The 24,040-nt window shown below is 41.3% G+C and overlaps 1 protein-coding gene across 2 annotated transcripts; it reads right to left on the bottom strand.

Annotated features, from left to right (window-relative positions):
- Positions 1 to 290: 290 nt before the first annotated feature.
- Positions 291 to 22,661, bottom strand: mtus1a (microtubule associated tumor suppressor 1a). 2 transcript variants are annotated; one of them, XM_056286736.1, is made up of 10 exons: positions 22,508 to 22,661; positions 18,005 to 18,228; positions 12,400 to 12,466; positions 8,601 to 8,815; positions 4,025 to 4,130; positions 3,512 to 3,585; positions 3,251 to 3,346; positions 2,188 to 2,304; positions 2,015 to 2,112; positions 291 to 1,569 (listed from the first exon to the last, which is right to left on the bottom strand). In XM_056286736.1, the coding sequence occupies exons 1-10, from the start codon at positions 22,626 to 22,628 to the stop codon at positions 1,347 to 1,349; spliced, it is 1,341 nt and encodes a 446-aa protein (XP_056142711.1). In that variant the 5' UTR covers positions 22,629 to 22,661; the 3' UTR covers positions 291 to 1,346. The 2 variants fall into 2 exon arrangements, with proteins under 2 accessions (XP_056142711.1, XP_056142718.1); XM_056286743.1 differs by lacking the exons at positions 18,005 to 18,228; positions 22,508 to 22,661 and adding an exon at positions 13,245 to 13,448.
- Positions 22,662 to 24,040: the final 1,379 nt, after the last annotated feature.

The raw sequence follows: 24,040 nt of genomic DNA, 5'->3' as shown, positions 1-24,040 counted from the left end.
AAGAGAATGCCAGACTGAGGTCCTAATGGACTCCGTATGTGGAATGTGAATTGCAGGCCCAGATCTTATTTTGGTTTCACTCTGACACACTTGCTGCATTTTCCACTTTTCTAACTTAACAGTTTCAACAGTTCCTCTCAGTAAAATTGTTGGTTAAAATGATATTCATCGAGCAGCTGGTGATAAATGGGAGTCTTATACAATGCTCCATCTGCCGTGGATCAACTCGAGAACATTGAGGTCTTTGAGAAAATCAGGAGATTTTTATGGACTGGATAAACTAAAAAATCAGTGGCAAACAATACATGACTTTATTAATTGCATATTTTAAACAGGGTCGACAAACCAAAAAATTTCAACATCCACAAAGGTACTCTTTATGACACGTTTCCAAGATCAAGTCTCTGACATCTGAGCAAAGCCTCCCCCTAGTCTTTAAAGCTGCAAAAGAGGGTTCGGGGTGGGTGCGCTCAACAAGATGTTACATACATGCACAAACAGTCACTTGGATTGGTCCCTTGGTCAAAACTAATTAACATGAAAAACACATTTGAGGCAACACATGAACTCAACAAACTTAACAATGGCAGAATGCAATGGAAAACATTACAAAATCATGGGGCTCAATGTTGGCGTTGAACAAGATCTACTGAATCACGGAAATTAATCTCAATTAAGGCGTGTACAGACTGGCAGTGGTATGGAAGTTGTATGTGATGAAAACGTGGACCAATCTTAACCATCAGTTTTGTGCAGATGTTAATTGTTTGGGGATTTACATTTTAATCACAATTTGTCAAATTTCATACAGATAAAAAGACCTATCCTGAGAGGGGACAAGGATATTTGGATTCATAGCCATGCTGATTCTCTACACATTTCTCCCTGCCTTTGGTCTCCAGAGCCGTAAGGCATAACTTGCTCGTGCCATTTGTATGTGTATATTTATGTGTGCATGGGCATATATGTATGTGTATGTATGTGTGTATGTACTCGTTTGTTTGGCTTTTGAGAAGATAAGCTTATGCCAGCAACTAGGAAAGAGGAGTAACAAAAATAGTGTATCGCTGCATTAGAAGTCCTGAGATTTCCTCTTCCTATGTATAGCATTGGACAAGAAAGGCAAAGAACAAGGGTGGCCTCCCTTAGCAAGTGCTTCTGTGCAACATTGTCATTTCTCCATACAGTCTGCAGAGTCAGAGTCAACAGAGTATTCATCCCTGTCTGGAGGAGCCATCAGCAGGATGTGTTGCTAAATGAGTCAGTTCATATGGCTCTAGACTCCAGAGGAAACAGCTCTGTCCAGTCAGGAGGAGGGTCTGCTTCCTGGAAGCGGGGGGCCATCGTTATCTGGGCGAGACAGGCGGGCTTGAGAAGATGGCCGAGCTCCGAGGTGATTGGAGGCCGAGGGAGTGGGAAGGGGAGGAGGGGGACAGCTTGCGGGGGCTGCTCATGTCTCCGTTATGGAGCTTCCACAGCAATTCCTCGTTCTCCATGGACAGACGTTTGTTTACCTTGGATTCCTTCTGCAGGGACTCCTGCAGCACCGCCTGCTCTGATGACAGTTGTCTGGGCAGAAGATAGCAGCACAACAGACAAGTTAGAAATACAAATGCAAATATTTACGAGCCCAGATAAATGGTGCAGTAACGTCGAGGTCAAAAATCCGTGGCAGAGGCATCTCTCTCACCAGCACATCTAATTTGAAGCAGAGGGGGAGCTTTTTCTTTGATGCATTTTGTCACTGGTTTGGGTTCTTGGCAAATGAATTTCAAACAAACTAATTGGAACTCACACTGAAAATTTATTGAGCAAAGTTTGGATTTAGGACTGGTAGATGTAACAAAAAAATTGTCACTTCCAAAACTATCTTAAACTTCACTTGAATTGTCAGATCTGTGCCTGCCTTCTCAGAGGCCAAGGAGCAGAAATACTGTAGAGTTTATTTCAGCCATTCCAAATTAATAAAAGTTAAAAAAAAATTAAAAAAAAAACTGAACTTTTTTTTTTTTACCTTGACAGAGCAGCATGTCTGTCCATACGGGCTTTCAGGTCCTCATTCTCCTGTTGGACCTTCTTAAGGCATTCATCCAACTTCACAGTTTTCTCTGTCTGGAAAAAAAAACAGTATGTATGTACACTTAAAACTGTGTCCAGTTTTCTAATCTTCATCTGCTCAACTCTCACCAGTTTGTCTATCTGCATCAGCTTCTTTTCCTGCTGGTGGAGCTGTTTGGTCTTGATGTCCAGCACCACGTTGAGGCTCTCCAGCTCTTGCTCCAGATACAAGGTGTGAGGGTCCTTCTGAATGGACAAGTAAATGGTGTTGAAAAGTTGAGAACCCAGTAACCAGTTTGTGAGCACATAAACTCAGCCAGTTGTACCTCTCTCTTGACAAATGTCACAAAAACCTTGGGTGCAGAACTACACGACAGAGGGCACCATTATTAAAAAAAACAAACAAAGCTGAGGGCATACAAAGCCTATTAAAATGTAGTTGCTGTTCAGTTATAAATCACAAGAGAGAACTTTAAATTAGGGTTTTATACCAACTCGTCTTTAAAACCACATATGGTGGTGCAGCTGTCTAACTGCATTGTGGGTCCGAGCTTCCATCAGGCAGCAGGCCATCGGGCAGGCTACTACTATTATTGTCTTATTATGTATTGCAGATAGAGTAGCATGGTAATGTGGGGTTGTTACCTTAATCACGCTAGTGTGTATGGGCAGCATGCTGAGAGGACGGTGCAGTCGTTTTACACTGATTAAGAGTGGCAGGGTAACTTTACCACAGCACTCCCGGAAAATTAGATTCTACATAGCGGACAAGGATGAGGCACTGTTGACAATTAGAAGCAGGAATGCAGACGAGGGTAAACCCACCTGCAGTGTGTTTTCAGTTTATCCCTATTTTAGACAAATTAAGTGAAAACTTTTTTTTTAAAGTTGATTTAACGCTTGAGAAAGTAAATTCATAGTATATTTACTGCATATCATTTAGAGTATTACTGGGCCGATGAAAACTACTTGAAAATGCAAAATTTTACTTTCAGAGTAGTACGGATTCTATACTGAATCAACCTTTTGTTTCTACTGGTGGTAATTCTCCATACAATAACTGAAATTATGATTTTTACCAACATCTAGTTCAAATCAGTGATTAGATGCAATGTTCAAGTGGAACCCCGCTATAAAATCAGTGTACAGACAGGAATGTCCAAAATGTCCAAATGCATGGTAGTGCAGATACCTGATTCTTTTCAGCGAACTCTCTTCTTCTACTCTCCTCTGCTTTTAGTTTCTCAGTGAGCGTACTCTTCTCCACAGTAAGCTCATGGATCTGTTCCTGTGGATGGACAGTTGGACACTCAGCATAACACACACCACTCACTATTCAACAAAATATACATAGATAAAAACAAGGACCTGGCATTATACTAATTATTATTTACTCTGTGACCAAGCGTTAATTTTTGACCATTTCCAAAAGAAAATGAGCGGTCAGGCTTACTGATAGAGTGGCTTCAGCTTCTTTCAGTGTTCTGTCCAAGTTCTGCAGCTCCTCACTGTGAACCTTCTTGAGCTCTAATAAGACATCACAAGTTAATGGTGTGAGATAAACCTCCATTGTACTGAACTGTCTCTGAATTGCACATTTTTAAGCATTAACTGTACAATATCATCAAAGTTTCTTAGTTAAACAAATCCCTCTAGAATTACAAATGTGTAATGTTTTTTTAAAAAAAATTACAATATTTAATACCTGAAATCTCTCAAGGAGGCAAAGAAAATTAAAATCGGAAAACAGTATGCGTTGTGAGACCACTACAAAAGCTATTAGGGAAAACAGATTTTCTAGTTTGATGCATCATTTAGTCAGAGGAGTTGGCAGCAATGTCCAGAGACAACATTCGCCCAAACCAACTTCACCGAGAGCAAGAGATTTCAAAGTAAACATACATACTGCTTCTCGAAAAGAATGGATGTAGTATGAATAGTCCAAAGTCCCTTATTTTTCATTTACCTTCCAGAGAGTCTTCATATTGGTGTTTAATAGACTGGATTTGTTCTGAATGGCTGATCTCTACTTCCAGCTTCATGGCTTCATGATTTGCTTTCAGCTCATCCATCTGTTAAACAGGACACAGCAATAACTTAATACAATGTGGCAGGTACTTAGAGATAAATACTGCTGTGCCAAAAATGTGAGTGTTATTAAAGGCATTTCACTTTCTATATACTATACACTTCCTATACTCAGTAAAACCCTCGAGTCTGGGCAAGTCATGTCAGCATAATAAGAAATACCTCACATGCTAGTTTGTTATCTAAACCTTTACTGAGAACAACTTCCAGTATAATGAATTGGATGATATGCTTTGACAACATTATGACCACAGACAAACCCTGCTGGTAAATCACTTTCAGTGGGGATTAAAGCACTATGTCAATGTGTCAGACACAAACCAAATCGTCTGGAGTGAACACAGTTCAAAGAAAAACAAAAACCGACTATATGACGGAATTAACATTATTCTTGATGTTGAACAATGGGCTTAGCTTACCCGATATGTTCTGATTACAAGATAATGGAAATTTCAATCAGAGGCATTTCCCCTCATAGTATGCAGATAAAACATGCTATGTATGGTTGAGCAAATCATGAAGCATGATCATACATGAGCTCATTGTGATAGTTTTTAGTGGCACATTAGTGTGCAAGGTCACTGAAGGGCAGGGAATGTGGGTGGAGGAAGCAGTTTTAAAACCCCACTGATCATCTCCAATTCCTGAGAGCCCAGTAAAGAAGGGTGAGATGAGGTCTCCAACATTGTGATATTTAATGCCAAGTGCATGATATGCAGGATTTCATACCAACCAAACACTACATAAACATGATTTTAACAAATGGCACACCAAACGCAGACAGGGAGGAGGATCTAAAGAGAGAAATAACCAGGTATAGATAACCAATACTGTCTTGGCCCTGGATGGCAATTGACTAGAAGACCACTGCAGTAATAATAATAATAATTTTATCTGTATAGCACTTTTCTAAAACAATGTTACGAAGTGTTTTACAAAGAAATAAAACCAGAAAAGGCAAAAATAAGAGTAAGATCAATGAGTAATAGTAAAAATAAAAACAGTATAAATAAATAAAAACAAACATTTGTAAAAGTTTTCATAAAAATAAAAATTTAAAGATGAGGTTTAAAAGAAACTAGAGATTTGCTTTTTCTTAGTTCAAATGGAATAGAGTTCCATAGTGTGGGGGCTCGAACAGCAAAAACCTGATCACTCTTTGTGACAAACCGAGACCTGGGAATAACCAGCAGGGCTCCATCTGCGGATCTTAATGGTTGAGAGGGCATATACTTGGTCAATAAATAAGAAATTTATGTAGGAACAAGATCATTTAAAGCCTTAGAAATGAGCAATAACATTTCAAAATCAATTTGAAATATAACAAAGCCAAGCACAGGAGGGATATGGTCATGCCTCTTTGTCCCGGTAATGACTCAAGCAGCAACATTTTGTACCAACCGCAGACGTTGGAGGGAGCCCTTGCAGATACCAGAATAAAGTGCATTACAGTAGTCAAGCCGAGAATAGCTAAAAGCATACACAACTTCTTGCAGATTACAATTGATAAAAATGTCCTCATTTTGGAGATTAGCTTGAGCTGGAGAAAGCATGAATGAACAACATGTTTGATTTGATTATCAAAACCGAGGTTAGCATCGAATATTACCAAGATTCCTAGCAGCCTGCTTAAGACTATCTGACTTACCACCAAGATTAGTAACAAAAGGGCTGACAGAACTTTTGGGACCAAACAGAATAACCTCAGACTTGTCATCATTAAATTTGAGAACATTTTCAGACATCCAGTATTTAATGTCAGAGAGGCAAGTTGTGAGATTTGCTAGGGTGCTAGGATCTGTGGGTTTTACTGGCATGTATAACCAAATGTTGTCAGCATAAAAATTGTAAAGCACATCGTGATTTTGAATGACCTGCCCAAGGGGCACCATGTATATAGAAAAGAGAAGGGGGTCAAGAACTGAGCCTTGAGGGACACCACAACTCAACTGACCCATCAAGGAAGAGGAGTTACTCAGAACAACAGAAAAAGTTCTGTTGGTGAGGTAAGAGGATAATAAACTAAGAGCCGAGCCCTTGATGCCAACCCAACTCTCTAAGCAATGTAAGAGGATGTTGTGATTGACTGTGTCAAAGGCAGCACTTACAAGTCTAAAAGAACTAAAATTGAGCAGTCACCTCTGTCTGCAGTCAGCAGGAGGTCATTAGTGACCTTAACAATCTGTATCGGTACTATGAAGTGCTCTAAAATCAGACGGGAAACTTCAAAACACTATCCATGTTCATAAAAAGAAATCAATTGAGAAGAAATTACTCTCTCTAGAACCTTAGATAGAAAAGACAATTTGGAGATTGGTTTGTAGTTACTTAGGGACAGAGGATCTAAATTGAGGTTTCTTCAGCAATGGGTGAACGATGGCATGCTTAAAACTGTCTGGAAAAGAACCAGAGGCCAGAGAATTCTTAAGAATTTGCAGAATAGCGGGGCTGATAGTTAAAAATACCTCCTTGAGCAGCTTAGTGGGAACGATGTCTAAGATGCAGGAGGAGTTCATATTGGAGACTGTACTCTCTAACACTGTAATTTGTTGAAACTGGGTAAAAGAGGCAGAATTAACATGGGGAATAGAATGAATGCAAGAGCCTGGCTGGATTTGGGACCTGATATTCTCCACCTTATTTACAAAATGAGTGAGAAATTTTTTCGGACAGCTCAACACCAGGTTCAAAAAGAGAAGTGGAGGGACCATTCATAACAGAATCAACTACCCTAAAGAGAACTTTAGGATTTTAGTTATTTCTTGATATTAGTTCAGAGTACGCTGATCTCGCCTTTTTAACTGTCTTCTGGTAAATTAACATTAGGCTTTTTAAGGGTGTTATGTGCTAATTTGGAGTTGTTGACCTTCCGTTGTCGTTCTGATTTTCTATGGAGTCTTCTAAGGGCACGAGTGTGATCATTCAGCCAGGGGAGGTTATTTGATTTTTGTTTCCTACTTTTAAATGAAGAAGGACAGGATTAGGAATGATTATATCAAAGAAGGACAGGATTAGGAATGAGTATATCAGAGGGACCGCTCAAGTTGGACGGTTTGGAGACAAAGCAAGCGAGGCAAGATTGAGATGGCTTGGACATGTGTGGAGGAGAGAGGCTGGGTATATTGGGAGAAGGATGCTGAATATGGAGCTGCCAGGGAAGAGGAAAAGAGGAAGGCCAAAGAGGACGTTTATGGATGTGGTGAGGGAAGACATGCAGGTGGCTGGTGTGACAGAGGAAGATGCAGAAGACAGGAAGAGATGGAAACGGATGAGCCGCTGTGGCGACCCCTAATGGGAGCAGCCGAAAATAGTAGTAGTTTCCTCATTTTAAACTGGGCAATTAGGTTGAGGATGGTGTTAGAGCCAATTTGCTGGTTTAGTGCCATATTTCATATTTCATTTATTTTGCTTGTATTTCTCTATTGTTATGCAATATGTATCATTCTATGCATTATGCCTCTGTATGAAACTGGGTTCTTGATGGCAGTTCTCTTTATTGCCCAGTAGGTGGCTCTACCTGTCAGAGCGGAAATGTATTACCTGTCTATATAATGTGTATGGTCCTGATGACATGCAGGTGTGTTTGTTACTGGCGAGGGCAAACACGTTTTTGACCGTCATGTCGTTTGTTGTGCACTTGTCAAGGTAGTACCGTTTGCTTTATATCTTTCATGCAATTGGGCATCGAATATTTTTGTGGTGTAAATAAATACACTTGTGGAATATTATTGCAACGGACCTTGTGGAAATTCACTCATTGATCTGACAAGTGGCCTACTTCAACCCGGATGCGTCAATTAGTAAGTTCTAGCCGGTTTCAGCCTCCTCATGGCTTGTGGGTTTATTGTTTTTTTTGTCCCAAGTAATTCAAGCCATTACAGATGGATAGGCACTGATCATTGAATGAATTTAACAATGCATCTGGATTGAGGGAGATTAGATGATGAATTAAAAATATCACAGAATTAACTGCAGAGCCAGCGTTGAAAATGCAAGAGCATGTTTTAGGATAATGACTAGGAATAGAAAGCTGTCGTGGGACTTTGAAAATGACAGTTTTATGGTCAGATACAGGAATATCCACCAGATTAACACATTTGAGAGAGAAACCAGATGAGAGTACAAGGTCTAAGATGTGGCCTTTGAAATGTGTGGCCCCTTTAACAGATGGAATGAGGTTAAAAGAATCTAAGATCCAAAAATAGTGAAGTCAGGGAATGGGAAGGACAACACATGAATATCAAAATCACCAAGAATAAGCACCCTGTCATATTTTGGCATGACAACAGATAGAAGGTCCGAAAACTAACTGAATTAGGGGGCCAATAAATTAAGATGCAGAGTAAAGGGGCAGGACCAGTGATAAAAAAACAAAACAAACATAAACCTCAAATGAGATAAAATTACCAAAAGTAACAGGATGGCACTTAAGAACTAACTTAGTAGGGGCTAACCTGCTGTTCCATGAGGGCCTTGCACTTGTCAGCCTCCTCCTGGTAGGTGAGGTGGACCTTGTCCCATTCAGATTGGTAGAAGGCCTGCAGTCTCTCCTCCAGCTGAGCCAGGTCATTCTGATGTTGCTCCTGCAACTTCTGCAGCATGGTCTTCAGAGCAACCTGCAGCTCCTCCTTATCCTTCTCAAGACGCTCACATGAGTGAACTGAGCATACTATAAAGATAAAAAGGATGCAGGATTTATTTGACAGGCTGATTCTTATTCTATTCGTATTCTGTTGACCACAGCTTTACTTTTGTAATGTATTGTTATTATTGTTGAATGCCTACAACGTATTCAAAGCTAATGAAAAAGTTGTAGTGGCTGTAGTGGATTTGCACGATGTTATGACTGTATTAAGTTATATAGCCTGTGCAAATTTTAGCTACTTAAAACACAGCAGATAAGTTTATTCAGAAACCAGAGATCATGAGAATTCTACTGCAGTAGATGTGTGATATTTTAAAATGGTCATAATGAAAAGGAAAAACTGATTCCCAAGGGGAAGTGTACTTGAATGTTCCTACATGTGCTGGCTACAGGCACTAATTTATGACTAGATGAAGATATGGCCAGACATTCTTACACATGTTCAAATTGGTAAAGTGTCCTGTTGATGTCTTAAGTCTGACCTTTTCTTTCAACAGTTGTCAGGCCTGATATGCCACTTTTGAATTTGAGCAACAGTTAAATTTGCTATGCTTGAGAAGCCAGCTTCGTCCCTGCCATTTCAACATTGGCTGTTGATATTCACCCTGGGATGGTGATTGAGACATATTCCATGACCAAAAGATATTTGTGCCTGTGGGCAACGATGCTGGGTAAATGCCAATAGATACTCAGCAGCTGGCCTTAGTAGTCAATATGTTTTTTCCAGTAGCCGGCACAGCCCTGCTGATGACATAATGGTGACAGCTGAGCGGAACAACAGAGTCCATACTGTCGCTACATGTAACAGGTGATTTCCATTCAGAGGTCTGGTCTGTAATACGCGGTATGAAAGAGCAGCCCTCTATTTAGAGCTTGTCAATATTGCATATGATATACTTAACACAACTGCTGGTGTGCTACTGCATGGGTTGCAGACAGCCCCCCCCCCCCATTCAGTGCTCTCAGATATCAACAGTACAGGTTGTGATAAACATGCCCAGGCTATGCCCTACAAAACCAAGCCTAGTTCTACAAATTAGTGTTGACTTAATAACCACAGACTGGATCTGCATTGCACAATCATGTGCTGTTGACACCAGGCTTTATTTTAAGCTAAACAGCTGATTTCACCAATTAGCTCCTCCCTCTGTGGTTGATGGTATGTTAATCAGTACAATTAACTGGAGTATATTAGTGTTTGTTTGAAAAGAAAAGTTGTATACACTATGGCCTTTAATATGGGCCATGGTGTGGCCATGCTGTGAATATGGAAATGGCATATGATTGGCCAACACTTGACTAGAAAGATGATGACCCACATTGTGAAGTTATAATGAATTCTGCAAAGACAAAGTAAATCAAGCATCTCGGCATCTCTTTTTTGCATGGCTACATGCACCATATGCATTTAGCATTACTGGTATATCTAAATTTTGGTTTTCCAGAACAAAGGGTCAGGTTCTCAATTTGAAGAAAGGGATGATAATTTCAGTCTTTTGAAAAGAAGATTCTCATGTATATCATTCTGAAAAGGTTCAAAGATGTAGTCAGCATGTAAATACAGTCCCCAACTACTTAGATTGCTTCGATACAAAAAAAAGGCAGTGCTTTGACAGAAGAGGAATGCACTAGACTCACCTAGACCAGGATGGAATCTAACAGGGGCAGAGCCAGAAACAGAGGCCAAGCTAACATAGAGACTATCTATCAAACTTTGTCATGCACTGCTTCACTAATGGAGCCAGCATTCCTCAGCAATGTGTAACAGGGGTCTGGCCATGTGAGCCTTTCCATCCCAAATCCATCCCAACAAAAAAAAACCCCTCATGGCTCAAGCAGTGTGATGTGAGACTTAATATATAGTACAAGTCACATTAGTTGCATTATAGCCACGAGCCAGGGAGATGGGGACTTCTGGATGTGCTCTGGAATCAAACACTGCAAATGCACATAGGCAAATACTCATAACATGTGCTTGTAATTTATACTGTGGGGAATAATAACATCAGGGGTTGTATATCACAACTCTGACAGTGGCCTCAAACAGACAATGTTCTAAGACTGTAATTAGTTGATATGAGTGGAGTGACATCACTGTGGGGAGTAAGCCCACAATGCCTGGAAGGAACACTGTGTGAGCAGGCAATAAACATTGATTAGGGATTGAGTGACTGGAAATCTTCATTTATTGAAACACACAAACAGCTATAGAGTTTACCTGAGGTCAACATTGGTCTCTCAAACTCTCCCTAACCTGAAGAATGTGTTAAAGCGCTGATATTGCAGAGCTCCGAGGTAAAGAGCAGTCATGTGCAAGTCCCATGGCTGTGGCATTTCTGGCTATGAGCATGGGACCGAATCACCACAACACAGCTTCTCTGATAATGAATAGGAAGGCTGACATGCTAGCATTACAGTGCGCATTTCATTTGGTGCATATGTGAAAGGTACATTGAGTATGTAACCATCTCCAAGACATCCAAGGGTCTCGGGAGGTTGGGCATTCCACCACTAGAAGCCCCTCCTCTATAGTGTCAGAGGCCAACCAACCACTCCCTCCAAGGGAATGGGCTGACACCATTCGACTTGAAAGGGCCTATAAAACACCAACACACCTCTGGAAATGGACAGCTGATCCTCAACAGAGGATATACAGAAAACAGGGAAGGCAGAAGCAAGGAGTATGTAATTAGAGGGCAGAAAACAAAGATAACGTAAAACTGGCAATGTGCCTGTAGCTACATTTAAATATAGGTACAACTGAAAACATTTAAAGAAATATTTATGGAAATCATGACATTTCCTTCGAACCTCTTACTGCAGGTGCCAGTTCATTCAAATGTGAATGTTACTCTTTTATAAACTTCTGTCAACACACAGTTAATCTTATTTTTAACTTTTATATGCTCTGAAAAAAAAGTCGATTTGATGACTAAGCACATAAAATGAACTATACACCAAAGCATAAACCATCATCAAAAGCATTCAATTAAGATCCAATACATTGGTAAGATTTATAAAGTTTAGCAGATGCTAGGACTAGTAAACTATCGGAGGGAACTGAGCGACTGACATCAAGCACTAAAATAAACTAAAAAATAAACTAAAAATAATGTCACCCACTTAAAGAAATTGATATTCAAATGTGATCATTAGCCAAAAGAAATCCCTCACGAACTGCATCAGCTGAATACAATCCACCAATTCAGATAACTACCAAATATTGCCGGAGTAATTCCACCAGCAGAGGAGGAAAACCCCACGGCTCTGAGTGCCCCCATGAGATGAAGAGAGTTCAGCTCATATTGTTGGACTTTGTGACAGACATAAGATGCTGACTACTCTGGTGTTTACACATTTTCTTTGATATCTCACCTTCATTTTGAAGATGAAACAAAAAAAATCAAAACACAAGATCTAAGGTGTGCATGACTACCACGTGTCAAGTCTTTAAGACAGACTGAGCCCTCTGCCAAACAGACACCGGAGAGAAACATGAAAGACAAACATTAGAGGTGTAGGCAGAGCAAAATTGTATTAGTAGTGTGTGCCTTGGTGATAACTACTGTAAACACATTAAGACAGGCAGCTGAGGTGACCTGACTTACCCAGCTCTCCTCGTACGGTCACCAGCTCCAGGGACAGCTCCCTGCGCTGCCTTACGGCTTCATCACGCTAAGTGAACACACACACACACACACACACACACACACACACACACACACACACACACACACACACACACACACAGCTTAGTCATACACATACTTACAATGATGTCAGTGTTTCTGGATCTTTTGCAAATGAGCAGCACAGACATCAAAGTTACACACCATTAAAAGAAACACTTTAAAGGTCGCTTAAATTGAATGACAATGGTTTGCCTTTCTATGTGACAACTCCCCGACACCTCCCTATCTCAGCAATGGTTTCTTGAGCAGGATGTTATGCTGCAGAATTTACCTCACCGGGGAAAGAAAATTGAGAAGGAAAAAGGCATTAATAACTTGGCTTGTGTTTTCAGTCGCACAACCTGTACACTCCTACCCTTTGCCACACATTTCGTAAATCTTCCCTCTCTCCCTCTGATTCAGTTTTGCAGTGGACAGGGGCCAGCTTTGTAGCTGCAGTGTTCGTCAGCCTCAAAACTGACGCATAGATGATCCACAGATCAGTTTAGGCCCATCTCTAACCACATCAGTAAACCCCAACATCATAACAGACCTCACATCAATAACAAACTGCCTCACCATAACAAACTGCATGACATAGCCTGCATAAGCCACAATCAGTGTACTTCTTAACAGAATGCAAGTCATCAGTCACGGACTATACAAGCCAAATGACCACTTAACTAATCACAACAGCAGTAAAGAATATCGGTACACTATCATGTTTCTGCAGTAGTCTGTATCTATTTTTTACTGCAGAGTAGAAAAATGAAGCCAGTTACCCTCTCTGTGGAGCAGGGAGCACCGAGGCAGACTCTGCTGCCTGAACAGCCCATGGTGCTGCCTCAGCCTGGGGCTTAGGTGCCTGGAGTACCCCCCACCCCCCAGGCTATGGAAGCCCAATTTGCCAGCAGCCTTGGTGGATGCACCACCTCCATATGCCTCCTCCAAGACTGCTCTGACTACATCTGAGGCAGGACTGAAAAAGCCGCTTCATTGGCTGTGCTGATTGAGTGCTGAGCTCTTTACCGTACAATATCTAAAAGAGGGGCAGGCTGCAGGGTGCATAAGGACAGCCTCCTCACCACTGAGCTGAGGTCACTTTAAGACAGCACTAAAAGCAGCCACAGAAATAACCAGAGTGGAGCAAGCAGATACGTTTTAAAGTGCTGTCTGACGTTAGGCTGATGGTGCAGGGTAACACTGTGCAGTGACCTTCCCAGGGGAAGACATTGAAGAAGGTTCAGTACCACCATAACCCCCCTCTACCCATACTCAAAACCAGCAATAAATCATTGCCCAACTCCTGCGACTCTGCCATCTATCTACAAGCTTCATAAGCATGACATGCAAGGTTATTTAATAACTTGACAGGTAACATTTCAAGTTTTTGTATTGGATGTTATTACAGTTAGTGTACAGGCCTGGGGGTGGAGTGGGGTGGTGATGAGATGGCTCCAACTACCTTGTTAATACATCACTCAGAGTGTATCTGTTACAATTAAAAAGGCAAAGTGGGGCCCATCCTCACAGCCAACAGGGGCTAGGATAAAAATATACTGTATTGTCTGTTAAAGGCAGGCTGAAGAAATTGTAGACATGGAATTGGATTAGTCTTTTCAAAACCTCATACCACCACATGAAACTGTATGCCTTTGTGTCTCACTGTGCTAGTGGGTCTTATTAAAGTGGATATCCAATTTCCTCATTGAGCTGAATTGTGTGCAGAAATTCCCATGTAATTAAGACGAATCTCTGGCCTCATGCAGCAAGTATACAGCTCTCAGACATGTGGTATCATGACAGGTGCAGAATGAGCCACTTGTAAGGTTTCAAAATCAATAGAAAGTAATTGATCCAGATCAGGTTCCAGTCTTCTGGAGGAGATGTTAAATACACATTAGAAGAAGCAAGATGTGCAAAGCAAGAGTATTGGATATTCATTACTGAGATCACTTGAGTGTTGACCTGCTTGATAACCCCCCCCCTACTATGCATTAAAATTTCAAACTTCATCTACTTGTAGAGGAGGCATAGTGATCCATATCCGTTACTGCCAGGCCTAATCCAAACAGGTGATAAGCAACGGTCCTCACTTAGTGCTTGACTGTGGTTCATAACCATATCAAGTCAACACATGGGACATTCTCACACAATGTCCAGCCTCCTATTCTTGGTCTTGTGAGTGGCTACCAGATTCCACTGCTGTACACCGTATACAACACACGCAACACGAATCTACCAGTCTATTCATGCACCTCCAACAAAGCTCACAGTTCCAGTTACTGCAAAATTGATTTTTGTGACATCATGCTCATGTGGTAGATGAGTACCGGGAACAATTTCCTGATGAAAACATGTCAGTGTCCAGTGGCGGGTATGCAAAGAGGCAGTGAGTGCAGTGGTCAACACTGTGCCAGAGGCCGGGGGCTGGGACAGGCAGCTGGTTTTCAGAGAGGAAGAAACCTCTTCTGTTTTTATATTTGTTGAGGTAATCACTTTCACAAGCTTCCCGCCCAAACAGGGGGATATGAGTCAAACATCGGGCATGAGAGATCACCAAGTGTTTTGAATAAGTGGTTTCGCATTGGTTTGGCAGGTGTTGTATTTAAGCACCTCTGCCATCTATGACTATATTTCAATCCATCTGTCAACTCTTACACTTCTCCAAAATCAGTCGGCGCTTGCTTTCTAAGGTCTGTGACCGTGGAATGTACAATCAAGTTACAACAGGCAAGGGATATCAAGACGGTCCCTGCAAAACAATGGAGAGAAGGAAAATTACAACAAACTTAACACCGTTGCATTAAGTTGCATTTGACCGGAGTTTCTATTTTTCTAACTCATTTAGTTGGAGCTGTATGGTAACTCAATCAACCGACAATAATTCATCAATAAACACCCTAAGTCCTTGAAGTGAACCCGAACACTGCTGCATGCCCTTTGGTCACACTTGATCAGAAAGTAAAACAGCAGCCCAGAAATGGGGAAGTCATCGCCAACTGAACCGCAGAGTGGACACTTGTCACACTGTATGTGGGGAAATGGTACAGAATATTGCATATAAAACCCAAAAGGTAAATGAACTGTGCACATGGAGGTTTCTGTATAACTTCATACTTGTGCTAGGACTATAAAAGGTATATGACCTGCACAGTCCATGTCTATGTGTCAGGGGCCCAACTGGCAACACTGTCAGATAAGGTCCAGTGGAGACATTTCAAAAGAATGATGGCAATGTCCCAGCAGCATTGAGGGGAAAAGCCTGGAAAAAACTATGCCTGCCCCAGTGCCACTTTGTCAGGACAAAATGCACCTTTTAAATGACATGAGCCTAGTTCACCATTACATAGAACATATAAAAACAATAGCTGACAAAAATTAACATACAATGTTACTTCAGATGATACTCAGGTATTCTGTTATCCTTTTCTAGGAAGATGTGGACAAATGTCTTAATATAAATGATCTGTTCTTGTTGGATTTTGGAGTCATAGAGGCCGCAAAATTGGTATCAAGGCTACCATGGAGCAAACAAAAAACACTGAATTGAGAGAATAGACTATGTTTGTTCAGAAAAGCATAAAAGTTAAAGTGAGAGCATGAGAAAGTGACCTCCATCCAAGAAAAGGTTCTGGCTCTGTCATAAGGCTAGGCCTGGACTCTAGGCAGGCGGCCTGTTCTTTGCAGGGTGCTGAAGCTGGGCTGCCTGCACTGTTCATATGAACCAATCTGGACTGGTCTGGACATTAAGCACAATCTGTGCATCTTGGAGGATCCTTTTTCATGCTCATGTGTGCAACCTGCACCTGCAGATCTCTGCACACATTTCTGTACATATGTTACCTCCCTCTGTAAATAGGATCTGACAATGAAAACAGCAAACACATACGCTGGCACATCTGCAAATCTGTGCAAATGTACCTTCCCCTGAAGGTTTGATGAGGTACATATCAGCCAATGCACACGTGCCCTTGTTGCATGTTACCTACATTTGTAAATCTAATATAATGTGAATACTTTTTGATTGCATACATTAGGATATCTAGACACATGTTCTTTAATGCAGTGGATTGTCAGACTGTACATATTGTACATTTCTTGGAAATTTTCTAATATATTCAAGTTTTCATTGATGTTGACTTGAGGTCTGTAATGGGAAAACCATTAAACAGGACTTGCCACTTTCAACGTTGCAACAAGGAAAATCAGAACCAAAAGTATGGCTAATTGTTTCTGAAAATGTGATAAGTGGATAACAAATACTTCAATTGTAAAGCATGTACATCTTTAATACAAAGAATTTAGCTTATCTAAAATCCCTGCCTTAATGGTGGAGATCTACCAACTTAAATCTAGATCCTCCCATTCTTTACAGAGAGGTTCAGGCTCCCTCACAATGTCAGGTGACCTTTCTTAACACACCTGTTGAGATCGGTGTACCTTTTTTCCCCATTGGCATGGGGTCTGTTCTCTTACTGGGCCTCTATAAGACACTGACCCCTCAGTTTTTAACCATGCCTTGGCTGTGTGCCTCAGTTGATGAGGTTGAAATGTGAAATTCTCCTTTGACTTGAGTTTTTACAGGAAGTTTTTCAGCAGATGTTTCCCAAAAATATATCTGGTTAGAAGAGAAGGCAAAATACCCCTGACACAAAGCCCTGGTTGGTACTGTATTATTATGGTATAGGGCCAAACCTATATTAGGGAATTGGAGACAAAAAGACAAAACTATGTTATTTAGTGATGATGCGGAGCCAAAGTTCACGGAGCACAAATCGTTCAAAGCGTGGAGTGGCCAGACTTGTATACAATTCTAGTTGTTCTAAGGTTGTCTTTTCCCTCTTTGTGGGATCCCTGATGAGCTCCCCTCTTATATTCATCCATCTCAGAGGGAAAACCTTATCTAGACATGGGCCCTAACAGTGTCATGCCTAAATGAGGGAGTGTAGTGGTTGGGGTGGATGGGTCGCTGATAGGATAAGTCTGTTTGTAATGCGCTGAGAGGAATAATCCCTCAGGGCATACAGTTCCTGGAAACCAATCACATGGTACCGTCATCAAAGCAGATCCAAAACAAACAGAAAGACTTAACATTCATACAACTATGCTCAGCTCTAGAAATGTAGCTCATCTACTTGGAAAGCCGACTGTAGACAACATGTGATTAAATGTCATTGTAGCACACATCATAACCAGGTGCATCCGACAGTGCCAAATGTGTTCATTGCTTTATAGATACGTCTGGTTCAGGCATTTACAGCTTAAATATATTTATAGGTCATGAACCTAAATGAGTGAGTACTGAGGCAATATTTCATCTGTACAATATCAAATGTTCTGGAAAAAAGTTTACAAAGATTATTATCCTGTAGAAACAATAAACGAGAATACCTGATTTGAATGTATTCTGTACACTCCAGTTGGTCCACAGACAACAGAAGTGACTTAATGGTTTGAATGGCAATATAAAGCCACCGCCATTGCTTTCCATTAAAATGTTATCTTTTGTCCCCAAGTGGATAAATAAACAAAGTCTTACCTCAGTAAGGATTTTCTGCAGGACAACTGCAAGTGCTTCAAACCTGCAGTTACTAGCAGCCAGGAGTCTCCCAAGGGGCTGGAGGTTCTGGTCCTTCCTCTCACACCGTGCATGGTAGTCCTCCGTGGCATCAGCGGGAACCAGACCTGGGAGCCCACTTGCTTGAGCTACTTGCTGCTGAGGCTGCTGCTGGCGAGAGCCAGCCTTCAGTTTGTTCTTGTCCACTGTAAAAGGACAAGTGTTAAGTGTTGTGACCACATTCAGCATCATCAGTACCCCCTCCGTGATCCACTATGGTTGAGTAAAGCCCAGACAGCACTGCCACTCCAACCCATGCACACTCTACAGGGAGCTGAATAAAGGAGCTCCAATGTCAAGTCCTGGATGGTTGGCCAGCCAGGAAGGAGAGTGGTGCTGTCCAATTAGCCACACTGATGATTCACAGAGCCATTAAGGAGTAGCTCCACCAGCAGCCCGGACATAAAAAAACAAAACATAACAAAAAAAACGAACCCTTGAATGAGATTACGTCTCCATATCCTGATTCAATCTTCTGCTCTGTGGACCCTGTGGTCACTGAGGACTGCTTATTTTAGCATGGCTGTTCCACAGTGGTTTTGATTTACAGTGGCTTTATAAATACAACACCCCTCAACACAACAACCACATTGACCCTGCTAATGAAGGCTTTGCTGGTTTTACCACATGCATTAGGAATTGAAGAAAGGAGCACACTAAAGCTAAATTCTTATGATGACAGGAAGCTGTGTAGTGTGTGTGTGTGTGTGGGGGGGGGTTCAGATTTAAGGGGTGTTATTGATATTGGACACCTGTGGATAACATGTTGAGAGACTGTGTCCAGGACATTACATAATGTGGCAGTGAGGGCTTGCTCACATAGAAGGAGCACCAGCTTTAATGAGGGAAATACACCACCAGCAGCATTAGGGGATGCTCATTCACTTGACACGGCACTGATTCAGTGGATTTGGAATGACAGCAGGACACGCTCATTAAAATCACTGAGAAACAGAAAACATTGTAATAAATTCCATTTAGAGCAGCAGAAACCAAATTAAACTCAACTGTCGGCTAGTTGAAATGGTCATCGTGTGCCTCCCTGATACTCCAGGCTTCAGATATATGCTTAACAAACAGTATGTGCCTCATGAACCTCTATGTTGTAGTACAGGATAAAAATACTTTGGTTAAATTTAGACGAAAGACTAATACTAAGAAGGCATCATCCTGCTATAACATAACCTTGAGGACTGAATGGATCATGCATTTAGCCAAGGTAGGACAAAAAACTCACTGTGCCCTTCACCGGCATGTGATTGGATAACAATAAGATCTTTACACAAACGTATGATACTTTATCTACCACCTGTCTTACAACAACAAAGCAGGAAAAAAAAGCCCTGCAGTTTTTATTTGAACTAAAGAAGGTCATTTTCAATCCAGCTAGGGAGGAAACATTGGCTTCCCTGTGGCAAGTAAATGCCTGTGAGCCTGGAGTGGTGGCAGGGACAACTTTCTGGATCCAGGCCCGGTCAGGGCAACACAGTGCTGCAGGCGAAGAAACAACATTCCCGACTGGCCGGGTCCACAGAGGGAACAGTGTGTAACACACTAATGGGGAACTGGCTCATAGACCACACCACAGAGTCGAGGCAATGAAACAAGGGCAGGCTTCGCCGGATAAATGACAGCTGATAAGTCAAATCCATCATATCTTGGTCATTTTGTGCCATATTCGTATCACACTTTCCCTGAGCTAACAACTCTATCCGGATGCACCGTTCACCTTAAAAGGTAATTTCGATCAATATTAACTATGGGTCACAGCTAAAGCAAACTGTTCAACATAATAGTCTGGTGCAGCCCTCAAGACAAATAAAAGTGCTAATCTTTCTGTTACCCAGCAGCACAAGCAACAATGCAAGCACGGCATTAGCTATGGCATGTTGGAATTTGCAAATACGCCAAGATCGAGGTACAGTGGTTCAAAAGTCCTGAATTAAAAAGAAAAAAAAAAGGCACACGGTACAGTGTTTCATAATCAAGCTGTTTTTCATGCTTTAATTCCAAGTTTAAAATCAACTTTGACCCACTGAACTCATGCTGTGTCTTGGACTTGTACATTGAAACCGTCATTATTTACAGGACAAAGTACAAGGCTGAAGAAAAACAAAACAAAAAGGTGATTCGAGGCAAGAATGAAGAAAAACAAATACAGGTTTTCCGTATGAGCTTCAAGGACTAAATTGCAGCCTGGTATCTAAAAAAACAATCACGAAATTCTGGTTTAAATCAACACATTTAAGCGGTCTGCAAAAAAGCAGTTCAGAGTTCAGAGTTTTATTATTATGTACAGGATGTATCCAGAGTAAATCTCGATGCAAAATGCTATAATTGCAATAAAGACTTTAAAAGATGTGAACAGACTGTAAAGTCTCATCTTGATCATCCTTCTGTTCCTAGTGATGTGTGCAGTGAATGGGGACGGTTTCTCTGTGGAGGAACCCCCTCTGCTGGTCATGTCACTAACAATGACAGTAAACAGTAAACACAGCCCGGCAGGTGTGTCACACCATTTCTGAGGACCTTGTGTGAGGATTTTGTATAACACTGTATGGCACGGTTTTCATATGAACAATTTTGATCATGCCATCTTTACAAAACTAAAATAAATCTGTGAATGTCCATTTAAAACATTATAACGACTATTCTTTTAAGTGCCAATAATAAATTCAATTCAGCGATGTCAGTTTAGTCATGGAGTGGGTCTGTTATTGTGAACAAGTGGTGAGATACTGCAGCTGTTTTAACAGTTCCTTACCAACACTGCATCTCAGTGAAGAATGCAAGCACTTTACACTTCATGACTACTAAGGTCACATTAGGTTATGTCAATATAAACAGAAATGGATGAAGAGAAATCCCATCATCACGTAAGGTGGGGGGGGGGATCTTCCCACATGGACATGATTTTGACCAAAAATGGACATTATGCAACCGTTTTCTGCAAAATATTTCAATAATTCATGCTCTTCTCTTGATCAATAATTCAAAATGTTCTCGGGAGGATACCTAGGTTGCTGGGAATCTATTCTTGGAACAACAGCAACTGAAAAGGTAGCTATGTAGCCCCCCCCTTTATTTGCATTATACCCAATGTTTTTAAATCTGTATTTGTGTTTTCTGAAAAAACACTTACATTTCTTTGAAATCTCTTTATAAATGAATTTACTTAAGATTTTTTAAGACTTCAGTATCAACAGAGAATTTATGGCTGTTTTGACCCTAGTGCCTGACTACAGATATAACACACCTTTTCCTACTGCAGTTCAATCTGTTTCTCTAGGCATGAAGAAGTACCAATTACTTTGTACAACTTCAGCTCTTACATACTCAAACCAATTGTTACTGATGCTAATATCACCAATACTGCATTACTGAGTGCCCCCTCCCCCCCAGTGTGCTATTCTGGTATTTCAAGGCGATATCACGCCATAGCACAAAGCATGATGGGTATCACAGAGGCATCACAATCAGATACTTGTTACAGCGATGCAGTGACACAATAACAGCAACTAGAATTCTTACGGGTGAGACCATCTTGATGTGAGATTCTTACAGTTCTGTTTAAAAATACAAATAGTGGAGCCGAGTTCCTCCCCTAGGGTTAGGGTTAGTGGGTTAATTGAAAAACGTCATAATTGTTACGATGCATTATCATCACAGCAGCGTTTTTTGCCACTATTTAGAAAGATTTAACACCATTATTCCATGTGATTGTTTATTTCATTCGATACAAACTGCACAGTTAAAATATAAAAATGAATTTGATCATGTGAAATACTGAATAATAATCAAGCATGATAACCTTTCTGAGACTGCATGTGAAGCCTACCATATTTGGCTACGACGATCCAAAAAGCGTCTCTTAAAATGGGAGAGGGCCGCTTTTAAAATAATCTGGTGGGAAAGCATTCCCCTGGGGAATTCAACAAGCACAATAAGCTTTCTTTGGCTCAATCTAGTGACTACGCAAGAAAATAACCCACATCTCAGGCTAAAACTAGAGCACCGGGTAGACCAGCACGCAACACCAAGCGCGTTTTCACCGACGTCAAATAATTCAACACAAGCAAAACACACATTTTTAAATATCATTATGACCAGAAATTTAAAAAAAAGAGCAAATTAAAATAGTGATTCTTAGTTAGCAATATATTTTAATATTTATTGGCCATGTTTTGGCAAGGAGTCATCCAGGGTTCACAGATGTTAGTGCCCAAGATAGGTAGATTGAAAGCTGAACCTCTCCTGGTTTTACACACTAGTAAACAGCTAGACTAAAAATAGATCTGACAAACGGCGAACACGGCAGCTCCGTATGAGAGGCAAACACTGGTAGGCGTTTGCTTGAACACCACAGAGACGCGGACAAATAATTCGGCATCAGTACCAATATTAGAGGTGCAATAAATGACCGACCTGCGTGGAAGACCACAGTGTTCTTCCTGCATCCTGACAGGAGCTGGAGGTTTCGGAGTAAACCCTTGGCTGTCAGGCGCACGTGGATGTTCGATAGGGAGAGCTTCGGGGACCATAACATCTCAAAAAACAGGAAAGAATGCCGAAGCCTTCAGCAAACAATTACTCAAAACAAAAACAACAACAAAAAAAAGAAACAAACAAGGGAGGCATCCAAATGAGGAAGATTGAAGCTGGCTGTGAAGCAAATGCCAGTGTGCTCCTTAGTGTATCATATCATGCCTCAGGTAACATGAGAGAGGGGGAGAGAGAGAGAGAGAGAGAGAGAAAGAGGGAGAGAATGCGAGAGACAGAGAGAGGGAGAGAATGCGAGAGACAGAGAGAGAGTGCGAGAGAGAGAGAGAGAGCAAGCGAGCAAAGAAACCGTTATAGCACTGAGATTAAACCCCAAAAAAATTTTAAAAATTAAAAATTAAGTCCACTCTCTTCACGTCAGCATGGCAGCTCTCTCCCAATTTTACCATCCATGCCCAGATGGGAGTGCTGGTATGTACAGAGAGGGGGTTGGGGGCTCGGCTGACTTTCATTGGCACAGCCTTGGACAGATGTGACAGAGGCAGGAAACGAAATCTCCTAATCCGCTTGGTACGGCCTGATTTCAGCCATTAACCAGCACATAATGCTCTCACAGCCAACCAGAGCAGCATCTCCATGCTGGATGATGGCGGTGCTGAGGGAGAGTGCCTAGATACTGGGAGACTAGGACAGGGGGTGGAATGAGGAGAGAGGGGAGTAGGTGGGGTTACGGCATACACTGCAGCCAATGGGAATTTAATCCAGCCCCTTAGTCTTCCATTCATTTGCTCAATTCTGCTTTTCTTCTTATCACCAGCAGAGGGGCAGGGGAATGGCGGGAGGTGATGGATTGCCCATAGCAAGGTTGAGTTTGATGTGCTGAAAAGAAAAACAACCCCACCAGTGCAGTTCTCTGGCTAACCTTTTCTCGGTCATTATCACAGAGCTTCTTGAAAAAGGGAATGCAACACACTCATCGGGTATAACAGCCTTTTTCTATGTAGTTTCTGGGTAATTGTTGTATTGTGATGCTGTTAATGTTTCCAAGCACAGCCATATTTCTAATGGTGCCTATAAAAGGCCGAAGACAGATTTGTTTCACCTATTAAGATCTTGACTTTAAGAGAAACACAAACCCGAGATGGAGAGATCACACTGTTGCAGAGCTCACTCTTTGTCAGAAAAGGTTGAGGGTGATAATGTCTTTAGCTTGCGAGGACAACAATGACAGAATTGCATACATTCCTGTAGTCAGAAGGAAAAAATAAAAACAAGAATATCTCTTACACGTACCCTCAATATGTGCCTGAGAGGCAGAGAGCAACAAAGGCCTATCGAACAAACACAATGTGCTCATTACCCCTTCAGTATGATGATGCTGAAAGCAAACACATGTGGAAGAGGCTTACAACAAGCAGAGACTGGTCTCTGCTTAACAGGGTCCCAAAAAATTGAGAG

Source organism: Lampris incognitus, chromosome 1 (genome assembly GCF_029633865.1).
Source record: "Lampris incognitus isolate fLamInc1 chromosome 1, fLamInc1.hap2, whole genome shotgun sequence".
In the NCBI taxonomy this organism is placed as follows: Eukaryota; Metazoa; Chordata; class Actinopteri; order Lampriformes; family Lampridae; genus Lampris; species Lampris incognitus.
Note: the sequence above shows the minus strand (reverse complement) of the source record. Positions and strands in the feature narration are given on the sequence as shown.